General features: G+C 43.8%; 1 protein-coding gene across 2 annotated transcripts in view; it reads left to right on the top strand.

Annotated features, from left to right (window-relative positions):
- The window catches only part of HCN1 (hyperpolarization activated cyclic nucleotide gated potassium channel 1), a 310,582-nt gene that overhangs the window by 218,902 nt on the left and 73,531 nt on the right, over window positions 1-18,149 (top strand). For both annotated transcript variants that reach the window (XM_019532033.1, XM_019532034.1), the window contains exon 4: window positions 9,432-9,650. In XM_019532033.1, the coding sequence (XP_019387578.1) occupies window positions 9,432-9,650 (219 nt within the window). The remainder of the gene's footprint in view (window positions 1-9,431; window positions 9,651-18,149) is intronic.

Here is an 18,149-nt window from a genome sequence, read left to right as displayed (position 1 = left end):
AAAATGATAGAAAAGATTTATACACAAGTGCTTTATGACAATATCTATTTATTTATTTAGTATTAATAATGGAGTAATGATGAAGCAAGCATCTGTCAAAAGCATGAGGGCCAGAAAGCCAGCAACAGTAGAAGGGTCAGTGTCAATAAGACATTGGGCACCCAAAGGAGGGCCGTAAGGGCACTCATAGATGATATGGTTGGCTGTCTGAGCTTGAGCACTACAGCTGCAGCTAGCATCATTGAAGATACCCCAAGAGTGCATGCTCACCATAAGCCATCCAACACCCATTCTGAGATGGTTAAGAGCAGTCCAGATCCTGCAGGGCAACTGTCAGCCTGAGAAGCAGAAGCTAGTATTGGGGATGAAGTTCTTTAGCCACAGTTCTTGTGCAGCATATTGCTTGCTCCACTGGTGGGAGATCCATGTTGTGGATCACATGCCATCTGCAGTTTTGATGAGCTTATTGGTCTGAGCAGAGAACCAGTTCTGAGACTTCAGGCAGTAGTTGATTTTCTGGCTTGCAGGTAGTAGGCTTGAGTGCACAGAGCGGTCCGATCTAATAGTGCAGTAGGGCTTGGAGACCAAGGTCAGGCTCAGGATCAATAATATGTGGCAGTGTATAAGCCGTAGTCCAATCTTGGAACTTCATGCATATGTCTGGATATATGTATACACAAAGGCTTCTGGTCACTTTGAACTTAACAGGAAGGCTATCCCTCCCCCAGCTACCTCATTTTACAAAAAAATATAATTAAGGTAAACCCCAAATTATTTGAGAATTTGGGCTGCATAAGGCAATCAGTTTCCATTGGGAAACATTTCTGAAAAGTCAAAAAGACTTAAATACTCCATTAAACAAGGGATTGGCACCAAACTATCAAAGCATTCTCATTGCCTGTCTGACCTAGTGAATATGAAGCAATATTTATACAAAATATATTGTCTTTAGGAGAGATACCACCTCTTCCTTCATTTTGTGAATCTAACCCTTTACATTTACTAATAAAAAAAAATTATTAACCAGTTTATTTTTAAATCAAATTTTAGTTCCCCCACTTTTTTGGTCATTCAAAGTGAACATTAATTCATTATTACTGTACCCACATACAAGATGTAGGATCAGAACTATATCGACACACGAAGTTCACTAACCTAAACAGTTTAGAGTCTTAGCAAGTTAAATTTGAAGGATGATGAAGACAGAGTTTTTGTTTTGTAATTACAAAAATGAACACATTTCAGCTGTACCTAGGTCTTCTGTCTAGCCTTGAAAGATTAGTTGCTTTATTGTGGCTAGATATCTCTGAAGAAATGCATTTTGAGAAGGGATTTGAAGGGGGTGAGGGGAGCAGTAGTTAGTTTGTAGTCTTAAGCATTGTTGAAAAATGGAAAGAAAAAATAATACTTTGAAGCCGTTATCTCAAGAAGAGTATAAGGATATGAACAAGGTTGGCACACTTGGAGCAGATGGCACAACAAGAGGCATTACAAGATATATTTGCAACATAGGTATATAAAGATTTTGGTGTACTACATGTCTTTGCTGAGTCACCGTATAATCTTACTGATATCATCCTTATTCTTTCTTCCTTGTCCCTTCACTATGCCATTCTCTTGCTTGTCCCTTCACTATGTCAGAAGGCTGACATTCTACAGTTAGCTCTCTGTAGTAGAGACCATGGGTTCAGCCAAGCATTTGTGGAACTCAGATCAGGTTTAGGTGGCTTAGTTTAAGCCACCTAAACCTGAGTCAGGAGCACCACATGCAAACATTTGCCACTTTCTGGAAGGAAGCATAGACAACCAGATGCAAGTATGGGAGATGTGGGGGAAACTTGGAAGTCTGCAGTAGGGGGGATTAGTGGGTTCAGGGGGGTTGACAGGTTTGGTGGTGTGTAGGTGAGTCCAGGGGGAACAGGCAATTTGGAGGGAGGGGTCAATAGGTTGGAAGGGATGGCTACCCAGTTGTGGGGGTAATAAAAATCTTTCAGTCAGGGTGGGTGGGAAGGGGAGAGGACACAGTGTAATAACATCACAGCCTTGGGGCTGTACAGTATATCTGGGCTTTTCCATCTGATGAGAACTAACTGTACCTCAGGCACACCATACTCAGGGTGACTTTAGCCCTGCAAAGACTAGCACACCTGGACATGTACATCACTCTAACCTCAGTTAGAATGATCTCAATGTATCACTTCCATATACCCCTGTGTTTGTTTATCTGTGCTGTGAGGCTTCAAGGGCAACATGTTAGTCTGGGCAGTAAAAATTTAACTTCTCTAAAGCAGTTTTCATTTCAATCCTTTGCCAAAGAAACCAGGAAAAAGCCAAGATGAAAGCTGAATCTAAAGGCTTCTGTGACATCTTTAAAATGTTAGATTTGATTTGGGAACAGCTCCTTTGAAACTATGGAAGACCAAAGGGGACTACAACCATGTGTGCAGTTTTGAAAGATTGTGAATGAATTTGTGGGGGTTTCCAGATCTCACAAAAGGTATCCAGAATGGGTGTTATGTATTATCACTGAGTTTGCCCCACATTTATAATTGTAATTCTGAATATGTGAGTATGTTAGCTGTTTTGTCATGACTTTTGATTAAATGTTATCGATCAAGTCTGAATTCTGTCACAAAAAAACCCAAGAGCTAGAAGTAAAAAACTCATCAATGTGAATTAGTTGCTTTACTTTGGAAGTGCAATAGCTAATGGCTGGAAAAAATATAAACCACAAATTCTGTATTGTGTGCATTATAAATGACATAGCTATTCAATGATGTTGAAATGCATGATATTTAATAACTTAAGCTTGTTAAAGCAAAATGCTTGGCAATGGTAATTGATGATATCCATAGTGCATTGTATTAGAACCTCACCTCAGGAAGAACACAGGATGCAAGAATTGGAATTGGAAGATGCCTAGGGAAAATACTGTATAGGGAACCTTCCATTTCTGGAAAGATTTAGTTAATTAGTTTCTTCAAACTGAACATACAAGTTCTACGTGTTTGGGTTTTTCAGATGCAGAAAGGATAGGTTCAGTTAGGAACAAGCTGTTTTTATTTGACGATGATCTGCATAGCATTTTACTAAAATGGAGGAAAAAATAAACCATTAGCCTTGGGCATTTTCTCATTACATTCATACATGGATCATGTGAACAATTAGGCATAAGAACAGGCTAAAGATACAGACAGACCTAGACAGGCTTGCAAGTTGGGCGGATTGGAACCAGATGAAATTTAACATTGAGAAATGTAAAGTTCTCCATGTGGAGATGAACAACCCCCTACACACCTACAGGTTTGGTGGTGCCAAACTGACCAGCACCATGAATGAAAGGGACCTGGGGGTAATAACAGACCACAGTATGAATATGAGCTGATAGTGCAATGCTGTAGCCAGCAGGGCAAATAATACTCTGGCATGCATCAATCAATGTATCTCCAGCAAAACCAAGGAAGTGATTCTTCCACTCTACTCAGCACTGGTGAGACCACAGCTGGAGTACTGTGTCCAGTACTTGGTGCTGCACTTCAACAAGGACATGGTAAAGCTTGAGAGAGTCCAGAGAAGAACCACCCATAAGATCAGGAACTTGCAAAGCAAGCCATATGAGGAAAGGCTGAGGGACCTTGGATTCTTCATCCTGGAAAAAGAGACTGCTGAGAGGGGACTTGGTAGCAGCTTACTGCTACATTAGAGGGCTCAGTGAGCAACTGAGCAACCCAGGGCACCCTTGGGTAAAACTAGGAGTACTGGCCAGAAACTCCTGGAAGACTACTCCAGGCTCAACATTAGGAAAAACTTCTTCATAGTTAGGGGGCCCAGACTGTGGAATAAGCTCCCTTCAGAGGTGCTGCAATCTCCTACCCTAGAAATCTTCAAGAGGAGACTGGATGGTCACCTTGCTGGGGTCACCTGACCCAAGCTGTCTTTCCTGCCTGGTGCAGGGGGCTAGACCCAATGATCTTCCAAGGTCCTTTTCAGCTCTACAATCTATGAATCTATGAATGGTTTTGGAAAGGAAGAAACCAAGACTATATTAAACAAGAGTACATTGGATAAGTGTTTATGATCAGTTTTTTAAACCTTCTAACACTGTACTATGAAATGAAATTGACTTTTTATCCTCATCTCAATTAGGCTAGGATTAGGGCTGTGCAAAATTTCGCTGGCTGTTTCATTTTGATGCTATTTTGAGTTGTTTTGAGTTTGAAACAGCAACATCTAAATTAAATGAAGGCCTTTGAAACAGCTTTGAAACCAAACGAGGGCAGTCAAAATGTTTTTGAAAATTTTGAAACATTTTTAGTTTTGAAGCTGAAACTGGGCTTGCCTGCAGGGAAACAGAAAGTAAAGAGAGGGAGGAGGAAGAGGGGGAAAAGACTGCTCTGATATTGACTGTGTAGTGGCCCAGTGACTGTGGTCCTTCTCTGAGGTCCCTTCCAATCCCAGTGCTCCAGGGGAGGGATGGAAAACTGCATAAAAAGCAGCATTGTTTGAACTGGGCCACTTTCTGCCTTGGGGTTATTAACTGCACCGTCTTCCAGAAGCTCAGCAGCTTTAGACATCAAAGGCTACCATTCACTTCCTACTTGCTAGCCTAGCAAGTGGGATTCAGCAATACCTTTTGCTTTCTTTATATACCCTTTTATCTTATTATTATATTCCTTGATTGATTCCTTTCAATTTAATCGTCTGTCAAAATCCTTTTTTTGTTTAGTCTATTTTGATTCTTTTCAAATCTGTGCTTTCTCTTACAGTGCAGGGAAGCACAGCATAATTATATTGCGTATTATAATATAAAATTTTTATAGGAAAACACATATACATTTATATATTCTATTTATTACATAAATACATACATACAAACATACATACATTCCATAAATACACATACAAACAATTATCTTAACATCTATATATATTGCATAAATCTGATAGATAACATTACAGAAGAAGAACAGACAGATTTGCCAGCACACCAAGACAAAGACAAGACACTATGAAACATATTATGAAGTATGCTGGAAAGCCTTCAGGGAGGGGTGGAAGAGGGAGTAGAGGGACAGCTATAAATTCCTCCACCCCCCTCAAACTGAGACACAGCCTTTTTGCTACAACAAATAGGTTAAGGCTTCCACTAGTACAGGCAGCAAAGAGAGGGGAGAAGTGGCAGTTCCACTGCCTGTGCCCGTGTCTGCAGCCCCTCCAAGAGCATAAACCATAGCCCACCTCCCACTATCACCATGACAACAAGCACCAGTGTGACAGCCTTCTCCACCCTCATTTCACTTTCCATGCTGAGCCTTCCAGCGCCAGAGGAAGAGCTGGAGCGGGAGCTGGAGCTGGAGCTGGAGCTGGAGCTGGAGCTGGAGCTGGAGCCGGAGCCGGAGCTGGAGCTAGAGCTGAGTGCCCCAGCAAGGAAAATTCTGGGCAAGGAGGGGGAATCATCTGAGTTTGTGCTCCACACTTCTCAAGTTTCCCCTAGAGCTAGGTCTCCTTCCCCAGAAGACACTTCAGAGGAGGATGAGATAGAGGTTGTGGAGGCAATTGGCTCAGATGAGTCCTCCTGTTGCTCTGTCTCTGCCTGATGAGGAGGGGGAAACTGCAGCATCCACACATACACCTGTACCCCAGAAGTGAGTGAGTAGTGTGGCCTGGGATCATTTTGAGCTGGCAGATGATCCCACATATGCTATCTACCTGCACTGCCAAGCCAAAACCAGCCCGGGCAAGGGAACAAAACACATGAGCACCACGGGGATGCTGATGCATCTCCTCAGGCACCCCCCCTTGTCCTTGCTCCTCCTCAGCCTGGCACCAGTGAAAGCATGCCTAAAAGGAAGTCCCCCTCTTGCTTCAAAGTCCCCATTCCTCCAAAGCAGAGGAAGGCCACCCTGGAACAGTCAGGGAAAGGCAGACAGAAAGTGGAGTACATTGCAAGGGTGAGCAAGATCACCCAGAGCACTGGAGAGATGCTTGCTGTGGATGGCCAGCCCTTTTGCTTAGGGTTCAGGCAGCTCATGGTACTTGTGGTCCCATCCTACCAAGTGCCCGCTTGCACCACCTTCAGCAGGACAGTGGTGCCCTCCCTGTACTTGAGGGAGGAGCTGCACAGGGCAGGTCCACAGGTGGCCTTAACACTTCACCTCAGACATCTGGAGAAGCTAGGGTTGAGGTCATGCATACCTCTCCCTCACAGGGCACTGGTACAACCAGTCAGGATGTCAGTGGGCTCTCCTTCAAGCCTAGGTGATGGATGAGTCCCACACAGCAACAGAAATCGTGGGGGCCATGAACTGCTTGGTGCAGGGGTGGCTCACTGAGGAGGGCAAGCTCACCCATGGGTTTATGGTCACCAACAATGGGGCCAATACAGGGAAGGTGGCATATGATGACAACTTTGTTGGCATCCACTGTGTGGCACACAAGTTACACCTTTTAGTCACGGAGGCCTTGCAGGGGGATGGCTGCTGGTGACATTGCCAGCACTGCCAGCAAGCTCATTTCAAAATGCAGGAAGGTAGCAGGCTACTTCCACCGGAGCAGTAAGGGGGGCAAAATACTGTGGGACAAACAAGCAGAGCTGAACATCCCAATGTACAAAATCATGCAGGATGTGGAGACTCAGTGCAACTCCACATACCTGATGCTCGAGAAGCTGGTGGAGCAACAGAAGGCCACCCATGAGATGGCCTTGCTTTGGAAGATTAGGATCAGCGGCCCCTTTAACAGAGATGAATGGGATACCATCTCCCAGATCTTGGTGGTCCTCAAGCCCTTCCTTGAGGCCACCGAGACCCTCAGTGCTGGCAATGCCCTCCTTATCCAGGTGATCCCTGTATTGAGGGAACTTCAGAGCCAAATGGAGAGCTTCCAGGAGATCAGTGTTCCTGGCTGGGGCAAGCTGTTGTCACGAGATGTGCAGGCACTGGTGTGGTGGCTGAAGGAGGGTATCAGGAAATGGCTTGCTCCCTTGCAGTCCAGTATGGTCCATGTGCTGGCTACCATGTATGACTCCAGGATGAACAGCAGCATATGCAGCAGTCAAAGCCTGAATCAGTGGACGGAGCTGCTGGTGAAAAGAGGAAGGCAGAATGGCAGAGGTGGAGGGATGTGGAAGAGGGAGATCCACTGTCCCATGCCAGCATGCCATCCACCAGCCAGTCTCTTCCTCTACTACAGGTGCTGCCAATGTGGGTCAAGGGCATGGCTTCCATGCTGGGGTCCGGAGGCACCAGAATCCACCATCAGGCAGGTAGCGCTCATGCCTTGGTGGCTGCCTATCTTGCTGAGGACATGGAGTTGCTACTGTGCAACCCCTTGGCCTCCTGGGCAAGCCACAGCAAGATGTGGCCAGATATGGCCACAGTTTCCCAGGAACACCCTTCCTGTCCACCAACCAGTGTTCCAAGGTGAGAGGGTGTTCAGCATTGCTGGTGATGTAGTGACACCCCACCATACTTCTTTGGATCCTGGTTTGGTGGAGCAGCTGGTGTTCCTCAAGGTGAACCTCCTGCTGCTGGGGTTCCCCAAGCTCCAGATGCAGACTGAGTGAATGCCACTCTCCTCACTCTGTCTGTACCTATTTCCTTTTCTCATTTTTTAAAAATAATTTAATGCCCTGCTCTCAAACCTGAAGGGGCACTCGCTACATCACCAGCCAGCAGAGGAAGAACATGTCTCTGCTGAGCTCCGATGGCAGGATGAACTTGGAGGTATGGACTGGGGCTGTGAGAAAAGAGTACGCCCCAGGTCCTGGGCATGACCACTAAAATGTCACTCTGCCAAGGTTGGGAGCCTTGGTGGGACTGATGGCAGCCCAGCAGCCCTGTAAATGCCAGGACTGAAAGGCAGGAGAGGAGGCATCATAACCTCCAGGTACCACATGCATACACACAGTCCTGGCTGAGGAAAGCCCAGACCTGTCACATCTTTGACAGGCCCGAGGCTTGCTGTTTGCAGTGAAGTTGTGGGGCTTCAGATGGGCTGAGCTTAGTTGCTTGGGATGCCAGCTTTCAGGTCAAAAAACCCTTTGTCTGGCTGAGGAAGCACCTGCAGTTGGTGTGTGTACTGTTCTTGGATGGAATTAATAGTAAAGGACCCAGAGGCCGGCCTGGCATGCAATGCAGGCAAGAAGTCCAGTCAGTGAAAATGGAAATGAAGACATCAGGGGATGTAGCAGCACAGGTAAAAGTGCAGAGGTACCTGGAGAGTCAGGTGTCAGTCAGGTTGTAGCATGTCAGAATTCCACTGTTTACATTGAGTTCATGAGTTTCGGTAACTATTCAGTTGATCTACTAAAAGATATCAAATTAGATTGACCCAAATAACCTTGTCTGGCAGTGCCATGTTCTTAGACCAACACCCCTAGCACCTGTCTCTGGTCAGCTGACCAGAAGGAAGCAGGGCCCTGAGCACATCTAAGCCCTAGAGCTGGGGCTGGCAGGGAGAGTTCTCTGGTAGCTGCTGGAGAAGAAGCTCCTGCAGGAAAGGAAAGAAAAGCTCTATCACAGTTTGGCTGTCTGAGATGCTGCTGGTTATACTGTGCTGCTTACTAAGTTATTACCTGTTGTCATTTAAAGTGGTGGACCAGCTGAGGCTGTAGGAGAGGAGGAGACTTCATTGAGGCACACTACCATGTCATGTAGAGGCTCCAGCACCAGTGAGGGCACGGCTTAACACACACACAGTCACACGTCACGAGTTTTGCTTGTCAGCAGCTTGAGGTGCAGTTTCCCAGAAACCTCTGAACCTATCTCCTTGAAACTTGGCAGGCTTTGTGGCCTCAACAGGGGCTGCCGTACCTGCTGTTCACACCCCTGTGCCTTCACAATTAGTTTTGCTTTCAAGAATTTGAAGTGCTGTTTCCCAGAAACCGCTGCACCTATCTCCTTGAAACTTGGCAGGCTTCATACCTTCAGAAGGGGCTACCAGCTCTGTTGTGTGCATCCAAATCAGGCAAGAAAGGACAAAGTTATAGGCAGTTTCGTTCTTCCCCATTATAGCCTATGGGTGAAACATTGAAACAGAGTTGAAACAGTGAAACATTTTTAACAAAATGAAACACAACATTGCTTCGAAACTACATGAAACTCAAAATGAAACACTGTCCCATCAAAATGGTGAAACAGAAGTTAAAACAAAATGGTGCTTTTTTGCACAGCTCTAGCTAGCATACAAGTGTGAACTGTGTGGGTGTGTGTGCATGTGGTTTTTTTCTACCCATGTACTAAGCAATATCTGACAGGTTTTCCAGAATTTTCTATAACAGTTAATTTAAATGGAATATCTTTTTTCCTATTCACAGAAGGCACATTACCAGCATATTCTTTCAGATCAGTAATTTATGTTCCTATTATACCAATCAAAAATATTTTGTCCATCTCCTTGCTAACTCAGTTATTTTTCCTCTTTTCTTGCAGAATGATTCCTGGGGAAAGCAGTACTCATATGCACTCTTCAAAGCTATGAGTCATATGCTTTGCATTGGTTACGGAGCCCGGGCCCCTGTCAGCATGTCTGATCTTTGGATTACCATGTTGAGTATGATTGTGGGGGCTACATGTTATGCCATGTTTGTTGGTCATGCCACTGCCCTAATTCAGTCTTTGGATTCCTCTCGACGGCAATACCAAGAGAAGGTAATTATTGTTTTTAAATATAACTATTTTACTTGCAAAAGTTATTACCAAGATTTTTAAATTTAGAATAAAGCTTCATGTATTACCATGGTATAACCTAGCAGTGATCTTTATTGGGTATGCAGAAATACAGAAAAACAGTGGACCAAATCATCCTTGGAGTGAATCCATAAATATCAGTAAAAACAGTCTAAAAATTTGAAACATAAGTTAATAATTGTGTTCTGAGGTTTAAAATGTGATGTGAATCACTGATCCTTGAGCCCATTACTAACCAACTGCTAAAAATGGAAAATTAAGTTGCTGCAGTGTCAGTAATGGTTCCTGCGAATTTCTGAAATACTCAGAAAATATTGCTATTTCCCTAGACACTCTGGTGTTCCAACAGACTGCAGTAATACTGTTATTGTTCTGGTGGGAATAAGGACTGCAGGATCTGACCCTTTTGAGTGGTTTTCAATTGCGGTTCCACATAAGGTGCTACAAGTCTATAAGCATATATCTAGACTGCAATCCAAAGACCTATCCAAGAAAACTTTAACTTGGTTGGGTCTTCATCATAATGTGCCTGAGGAAGCACAGGGTTCAGTGCAGGCTACTGGGACCCTCTGTATATACTCAGGTATGTAGTTCATACAATGCTTCATGCTTCCATGATGATACTGAAGCCTACTAATTTCAGTCTGGTTTAAGCATGTGCCTTTGGACTGTAGAGACATACTCCAAGGGATATCCTAAGGAGTTCTTAATGAAAGAATAAAAAGATAGATAAATCTAGTGGAAAGGGAATAACAAATACTGATTCATTTTTATGATACAGGTTAATTACAATTGATTTATTTTGGGCACAGTAAAAGTAGGTGTTTTAAAGGAACTAAAAGATATATAGATTAGAGCTCCATGGTGATCTCAAGAAGGTGGTGCTAAGCATTTGAGAGCTCTGTGAATGAAGAATAGAGACAAATACTGACAAAGTTATCAGTCAGACAAATGGCAAATGTTGTCAGAGCCAAGATAATAGCATGCGATATGAAACTTCCCAAAGTAGGAAAGGAATTTCCATGGTTATATAGCGCTTTGGAAGTTATGAAAAGAAGCTCAGACCTGGTGTGATAGTAGAAGGGGACCTAATGGTATAATTTAAACAAGGGGTGCATAGAAATCAGATCAGTAAGCTTGGGGGAGAGCTTTACCAGCATTTTGTATGTATGAGGTAGAGAAGCCAGAAAAAATATTGCTTTTATCTACATGGAATATGTGGGCCCAAACAAAAATTTGGCAGAAAGGGGGGAGTGGGGAGAGGGGGGTAATAATTTCTAGTGTTTATGACAAATAGTCAATGGCCTGTATATTCTGGGGAAGCGAGAAGAAAAAATGAAAAATAATCAGAGTAATAGAAATGGTGAAGTTTTCTCTAGAGACAGAGAAGTGGAGATGGTGATGTTTTTTGTGGAGGAAAGTGAGCTTCTATTTGCTATGTTAAATTGCAGCTCACAGCAGGACAACTGGAAGAACTATCTTAGAGATGTTTGATTTGATGGAGAGAGGGATGTCTGTGATGCAAAGAGAGATTTTCTAATCCTTGGCATAATGGTAATTCTTAAATATCTTTCAGTATTAAAGATTAGACATGTCAAGTGCAAAGTGATGAAATAAAAGGTTGGCAATAGAGGTTTAGAGAACTCACAGAGGTGTCTCAATGTTGAGTAAGGACACCATCTCAAGATAGAAAGGAAGATCAGAGTATTTGCTTAGATATGACAAGATTTCAGTAGTATGGAAAAGGATATTGACATATATTTCCTTCATCCATCACCAAAAATACTCCCACAAAAATGTAACCACTATATCATAGCAAACTCAGAGATATAGGTTCCCTTACAGGGGCAAAATAAGTAAGGTTTGACACTGGAGACAGCACCTGATCCCAACAGCTGTAGCCAACAAAATAAGCTCAGTCATCAGAGTGCACTGTATCTGGGGCGAGTGCTGTACATGTTAGATCCGTCTTCCCTCAACAGAACATAAGGAAGTGTGCTTCCTGATATTCACTCTTGCTCAGTAGAAACTGAGCAGACTAGAAGAAAAGAACATTGAATGATGCGTCCAGTTTTGGGCTCCACAATTCAAAAAGGATGTGGAGAAGCTTGAGAGAGTCCAGAGGAGAGCCACGCGCATGTTCAGAGGTCAGGAAAACAGATCTTACTAGTGATGGAGAGAGCCATGGGACTCTTTAGCCTGGAAAAGCGCAGGCTCAGGGGTGATCTGATGGCCACCTATAAGTTTATCAAGGGTGACCACCAGGATCTGGAGGAACGTTTGTTCACCAGAGCGCCCCAAGGGATGACGAGGTCGAACGGTCACAAACTCCTGCAAGACCGTTTCAGGCTGGACATAAGGAAGAATTTCTTTACTGTCCGAGCCCCCAAGGTCTGGAACAGTCTGCCAGCGGAGGTGGTTCAAGAACCTACATTGAATACCTTCAGGAGTAAATTGGATGCTTATCTTGCTGGGATCCTATGACCCCAGCTGACTTCCTGCCCTTTGGGCAGGGGGCTGGACTCGATGATCTCCTGAAGTCCCTTCCAGCCCTAATGTCTATGAAATCTATGAAATCTATGACTGCTGCTTAATTGCAGCAGTATTAGCCTTGTTAAGACACAAAATTGTACTGATTTAACTTTACTGTATCTCCTGAGTAGGGATACAATTATTCAGATATAGTTGTATGGACATACATATATACATACACACAGAAAGAGTAAGGAGAATAAGTTATATCGATATAAAGAAAACATCTTTGCACCCTTTATATTGACCTTCAAAACTGGGGTTATGTATTCAAACCTGTAACAGAAGAGATGTTCAAATGAACAGATAAACCAGTTTGAAAATGGCTGAAACAAGTTTGAGATAAGCCTGGTTGTATGTAGTTTCAGACTTAACAGATTTGGCTCAAAGTGGTTTATGTAATGTCTGTCCCAGACCCCTTGCTGGTTTAAGATAAACCAGACTCCCCCCACATCCAGACATGCTCTCTGGGCTAGGTGGGGCTGTCTGCTCCACAACAGAGGTGGCCCCTCCCCTCTTCTCTCTGGCTGGAGCTCTGGCAGAGACTGCAGGCACAGCAGGGTCTGCCTGGCTTCCCTTGCTGCTTGCTGCTCAAGCAGGAATCTTCCCCTCCCATCTCTCACAGCGCAGATCCCAGCCCCATGGACTCTAGGCATGTGGTATGCTAGGTAATGCTGAGAGGTGTCTATGTGTCTCCAATTTCACTGGGACAGGCAGACAGAACAGTGACCACTTAGGGCTTTTTGGCGCTAATCAACAGGTCAGCTGGTAAGCTGTTTAAGATTTTGAACTAGTGGGAAGAGGCTATTGTTTTGCTGATGGAGTGATAAACACTGTTATCAGCCCCCTGCTGCCTTGCTTCCCTGTCAGTTTGCTGCAGACAGTATAATGAAGCAGGGAGGGACATTGAAAACCTTGGTATCATCAACAGATGCATGCACTGCTCCCCCTGCCCCATTTCTTCAGAGTGCTAGCAAGGGGCTGGGGCTGGCAACTCTCCCACCCCTTGAGCAGGCAGCAGAGAAAAGCAGGCAGACCTCCCTATTCAGAGGTCCTGTGGGGCCTAGCCACGCTCCCCCTCAGCTCAGCTCCCTGCAGAAGGGAAGGGAGGGATGCTTTAACACTCCACAGCTTCTTGTCTGAGCCACTGCAGGCATATGCCTGAATGTCCTCAGTCCAGAGAGAATGTTCAGTTGCAAACTGGTTCAGCCTAACCAGATTAGACTAACCTGCAAAGATTGAATCAATTCAGGCTCAGGCTTTTTGCAAGTCTGTCCCTAGCCCTAGAGGGGCCCTTAGATAAAATTAGACAAGTTTCAGTTAGAACAGGAACTTCATTAGTGGAGCTCTCCATTACTTTGCCCCTGATTGAAATGTCAAGTGCTTGGTCCTGTTCTTGGACTGAGTTGAACATGTTGGTATATTCAAGATAAATTATAATGCTTTAATGCTCCCAAGTGATTATTAGTATTGACATTAAATCTAGTCAATTTATATAGATCAGCAGAGAGTATTAAAAAATTTGGAGGAGATGCACATTTTTATATTAATTGTGTCTTGATTTCTCTTATAAATCATAAACAATTTTGTTTCTGAGCACTAGTCCAGTGGGACCTATTATTGTTGAAACGCAATATTTATTACTTAATATGTTAAGGTAACTACGTGTACCATTAAGGTAACTACGTGTACCATTATAACACATTGACCAAAGTATTAAAGTCCCAGTGTATTTTTTAAATGAAATGTGCATTCATAAAATGATTAATAATCTATTCAAATTAAACTATGCTATGAACTTTTTTTCAAGAAACAGTTGGTTTGTCTATTAATGTTCATGTAGCCAAATTGCATTAAACAGCTCAAGTTCAGGCATGACAATAAGACAATAAAGACAAACAATTATTATCTCTGCAAAATAGGTTAAGTTCAACTATAAGAATTTTTTCCTTATATTCAGATTACTTTTTTCCTTACCTAATTTTACCTCCATGTTCCTAATTAGAATCACTGCTGCTATTTTACATTAGTTAATCAACTAAGTTGTGAAATAAGATTGGGTCAGACATGGACTTGAAGTATCCCAGTGGGTACCCTGCTCTGCTTTGAACCTTGCTATCCATTAGTTTATGGTACTTTAGGCTCTTTTCAAGCAAACTAATTCATTTTATTCAAAGAGTAATACTTTTATGAGATGATATTGCATAGAGAAAAACCAGCAGTTGGATGCAAAGTTTATACAAATTTAGCTCATTGCTTAGAGCTCACTATTTAGGTGTTATCTAGTGATTTGAAGCTTTAGAAATGTTTATGTTAATTTTTGTGTCAATTTTGAGCATCCAAAATATGCCTACAAATAGATAATGGCATGGGTTAGGGCCTTGTTACACATTGCACTTTGAGCTGCTCAACTGTTGATCGGTGTTAGTACTAGCTCAAGTTTGGAGTAGTCACATCCTAAAGCTAAAAACTTTCTCTGACTATCCCTTGCTTGCACAGCTTTAACTTGTCACTACAGGGTGGGTGAGCCAGGACAAGAATATATTGGGATTTGGAATTGGGATGTGGGGAGTGCTGGTCATGCTTCCAAGGGCATCTAGGAGATGGAAACTATGATGGAAGATGCTTCTGGGGGAGCTGCTGCCTCTGCGCCAGGAAAGAAACCCCAGCTCATGGGGACCCAATCTGCCCCCCTGTTTTGTCATCCCCTGCCCACTCATTCTCCCTAGGTCCCACTCCTGGACTCAGCTGTGCCTGGCTGGAATGTGCTCTGCAGGCTATTTGCTCCTGGTGGGAGAAGGTCACACCCTGGGGGGCAGGCGTGGGGAGTTGGCTTGGTGCCAGAATCATCCCTGAGGCAGGACAGTTTAGGGAAGATCCAGAGGGGGATGCAGTGGCATGGTTGCAGCCCCTTTTCAAACTGTACTGTGGAATCAGCAGTCAGGGAATTTTAAGTCCCTGAAGTAAGTAAAAATCCCACCCTCTTGGCACTCACTCCCTTTCTTCCATTATCAGAGACCCCTTCCCTTCCCTTCCCTTCCCTTCCCTTCCCTCCTCTCCCATTCTCCCCCACATCTGCAGCTTCTACTGTTTCTCAGTTAACTCAGGAGTGGGAGAAGCTCCAGAGCCGCTCCTGTCCTGCTCCTGCCAGGCTGTGTAGAGAGCCAGACTCAGCCAGAGACGGCAGCAGTGGCAACAGTGGACACATTCCCCCTCCCTGCTCAGTCCTCATGCATTTCATAGATTTAATAGGTCTTTTAGGGTTGCAGGGAACCTTAGTAAATCATTGAGCCCGACCCCCTACCCTGGGCAGGAAAGAGTGCTGGGGTCAGATGACCCCAGCCTAGTGTTTGTCAAGCGTCCTCTTAAAGACCTCCAAAGTAGGGGAGAGCACCTCCTCCCTTGGAAGCCCATTCTGTAAAGAAGTTCTTCCTTATGTCTAGTATAAATCTTCTCTCTGTCAGTTTGTGGTGGTTGTTTCTAGTTACTCCAAGGGGGCCCTTGGTAAACAGAATATCTCCTATTCCTTGCTGCCTCTCTCCGCCCGATGAATTTGTAAACAGCCACCAGATCCCCTCTCAGCTTTCCCTTATGGAGACTGAAGAGTTCCAGGTCTCCCTGAAGAGATGTAGGACTGCAGGTGCTACCAGTCAGCCTGCGAGCAGTGCAGGGACAAGGAATCTGCCAGCTGCTGCTGTCCCTGAGTGAACCTTGCTCCCTTAAGTGCCTGCTTCCCACAGTGCTAGCTGGAGCAGAGCAGGTAAAGAAGTAGTGGGAAGTCAGGTCTCCTTTTTTTTTTGATCCTGGGAAAATAACCAGATGGGAAGGGGGGAAAAGCCCCTGAGCACAGAGGGGAAAGGAAAATGGTGGTTGGGAAGGGTTTCTTACTTCATTCATGGACTTAAAAAAGTACTTGCCTGCTATTTCCATGACATATTCTGCCCACCCTGGCAGTAGGGAAACTGGGGGGATGTCAGATACAGTCATCTTTTAGTGCTAGGCACTGCTTTTTCACCCCCTCCCCTCTAAAATCCTGTGTTTGCCTATAGGAAGATCCAATTTGTTTTTTGATTGGAAGATGTTGGTGAAGTAAAACCTGATGTGTAGATCATAAGAAGGGTTAGACATAAGATTAGTACTGAGTTTGTCAAATGTATCAAGGCAGATGCTTCTGAGCATGGTCACTAGAAAAATCTAAATACTTAGGAAACCTTACTGGCAAAAATATGAGTCTGTAGACTTTGCATTTGCAGAATTGGGCATGAATTGTGAGGATGACACTTTTGGATTTGTCTGCTTAAATTCTTCCTATGCCCAACCTTTGGTACCTAGAAGGGCTATATTTACAAAGGAACTTTTCTGACTAGTCTTGATCTGATAAGATGTTTCAAATGCAGGTCATAAAAACAACATAGAGGAAGGAGGGAGGAAAAATAGTTTATTGGTGCTACAATTTGCTGGTGACAGGTAATTAACTGATAGGAGGGTCAAAAGCATTCATTATGTAATGTGGCATGTAAAATGCACATGCAAATTATGTAATGTCATACACATCCAGGTGTATGTATGTACCAACATTTGTATCTCTGAAAAATGTTACTACCATTAGAGCAAGATTTTTGATATACACGTCATATTTCTTTTAAAAGAGTGTGCATTAAGGACCCTGGCAGACATTAAAACAATTGTGTAAAAGCATTTGATCCCCAATTCCCAACAATTGTGTGTCCTGCCACACGTGTATGGCAGGATGTGATTGTCGGAATCAAGGATTGAACCCAGTCACACCATTATGCTAACAGGAACCTTGCAACCCAATTAAGGTTGGCAGTATTTTCACCCAGGCAATTTAACCCTCCTCTGTGCCTCATCAGCTCAGTTGTGAATAGATCCTTCAGGAGCTGCAGAGGAAGGTGTCTTCAGGTGCCAGGTCAGGATGAGTCCTTTAGCTCACCGCCACCCAGCACCTGAATGCCTCTTGCCCTGCAGTTCCCTCAGGAGTATTTTGTGGGACATTTTTGTAGCTACTTTCTCATTTTGGTGTGCTGTTAATTCCCTGAACATGCGGTATGGTATTTATGGCACAATTAACAGGTTATTTGTGTCCTAAGTGTAACGTCTCCCAGGGGCCTAAGAAGTTTAAAGGGTAACATGATTTTTATACTTGTATAGTAGCTCAGATATAAGTAGACAAGGTGATTCTGGCAACAAAATTAGTGCAGGATATCAAAGTTACATGTCATATATTTGTAGTCACACAACTGTGTTCAGAATATTTTTCTTCTTCAGTTAATGTGACTAACTGAGGTATATTGCACTGATATACAATGACTTCTGTAAATGGCTTCCTTAGTCTCACTGATGTTATCAGGGAAATTGTTGATAATTTGATAAATCCAAGATTGGCAAAGGATGACCAGCAGGTCTCAACCAGATTGGTGAGGGACAGCTACCTGATCTAATGCTTTGAACTTTAGGGTTTTGTATGGGGAAATTAATCCAAATATATAGCATCTCCAAAGCGTGTGAATCATGGATGTCTGATCAAGGTCTTAGTGTCCTCAAATCCTTGCATGCTTGACATCTGTACTATGTATACGGTCATACTGTTTTATTTAAGAGAGGGATAAGCTTTCTCCGTATTTTTGGAGAAAATTGCTAGCCTGTAGCTTTGCAAGTATTCATAAAACTAGGGCTGTGCAAACCTTTGAGTGGTAATTCAATTCAGAAGAGATTCAGCCTCATTTGGTGCTGAATCTCTGAATCCAGATTAAATCAGGGGACCAGTAAAAAGGTCCAAATTGATTCAAAGCTCTTCAAAACTTCAGAAAACATTCAGAGAGCCATGATGATTTGGGCTGTCCTTGTCTGCTGCAGCAGGGAACTGCAGCCAACCCGGAGCTGGTGAGTAGGGAAAGGGGAAGGGGG

This window comes from Crocodylus porosus, unplaced genomic scaffold (genome assembly GCF_001723895.1).
Source record: "Crocodylus porosus isolate Cpor-Errol unplaced genomic scaffold, CroPor_comp1, whole genome shotgun sequence".
NCBI classification, from domain to species: Eukaryota; Metazoa; Chordata; order Crocodylia; family Crocodylidae; genus Crocodylus; species Crocodylus porosus.
The sequence above is the reverse complement of the archived record's forward strand: the minus strand, read 5'-3'. Positions and strand labels throughout refer to the sequence as shown.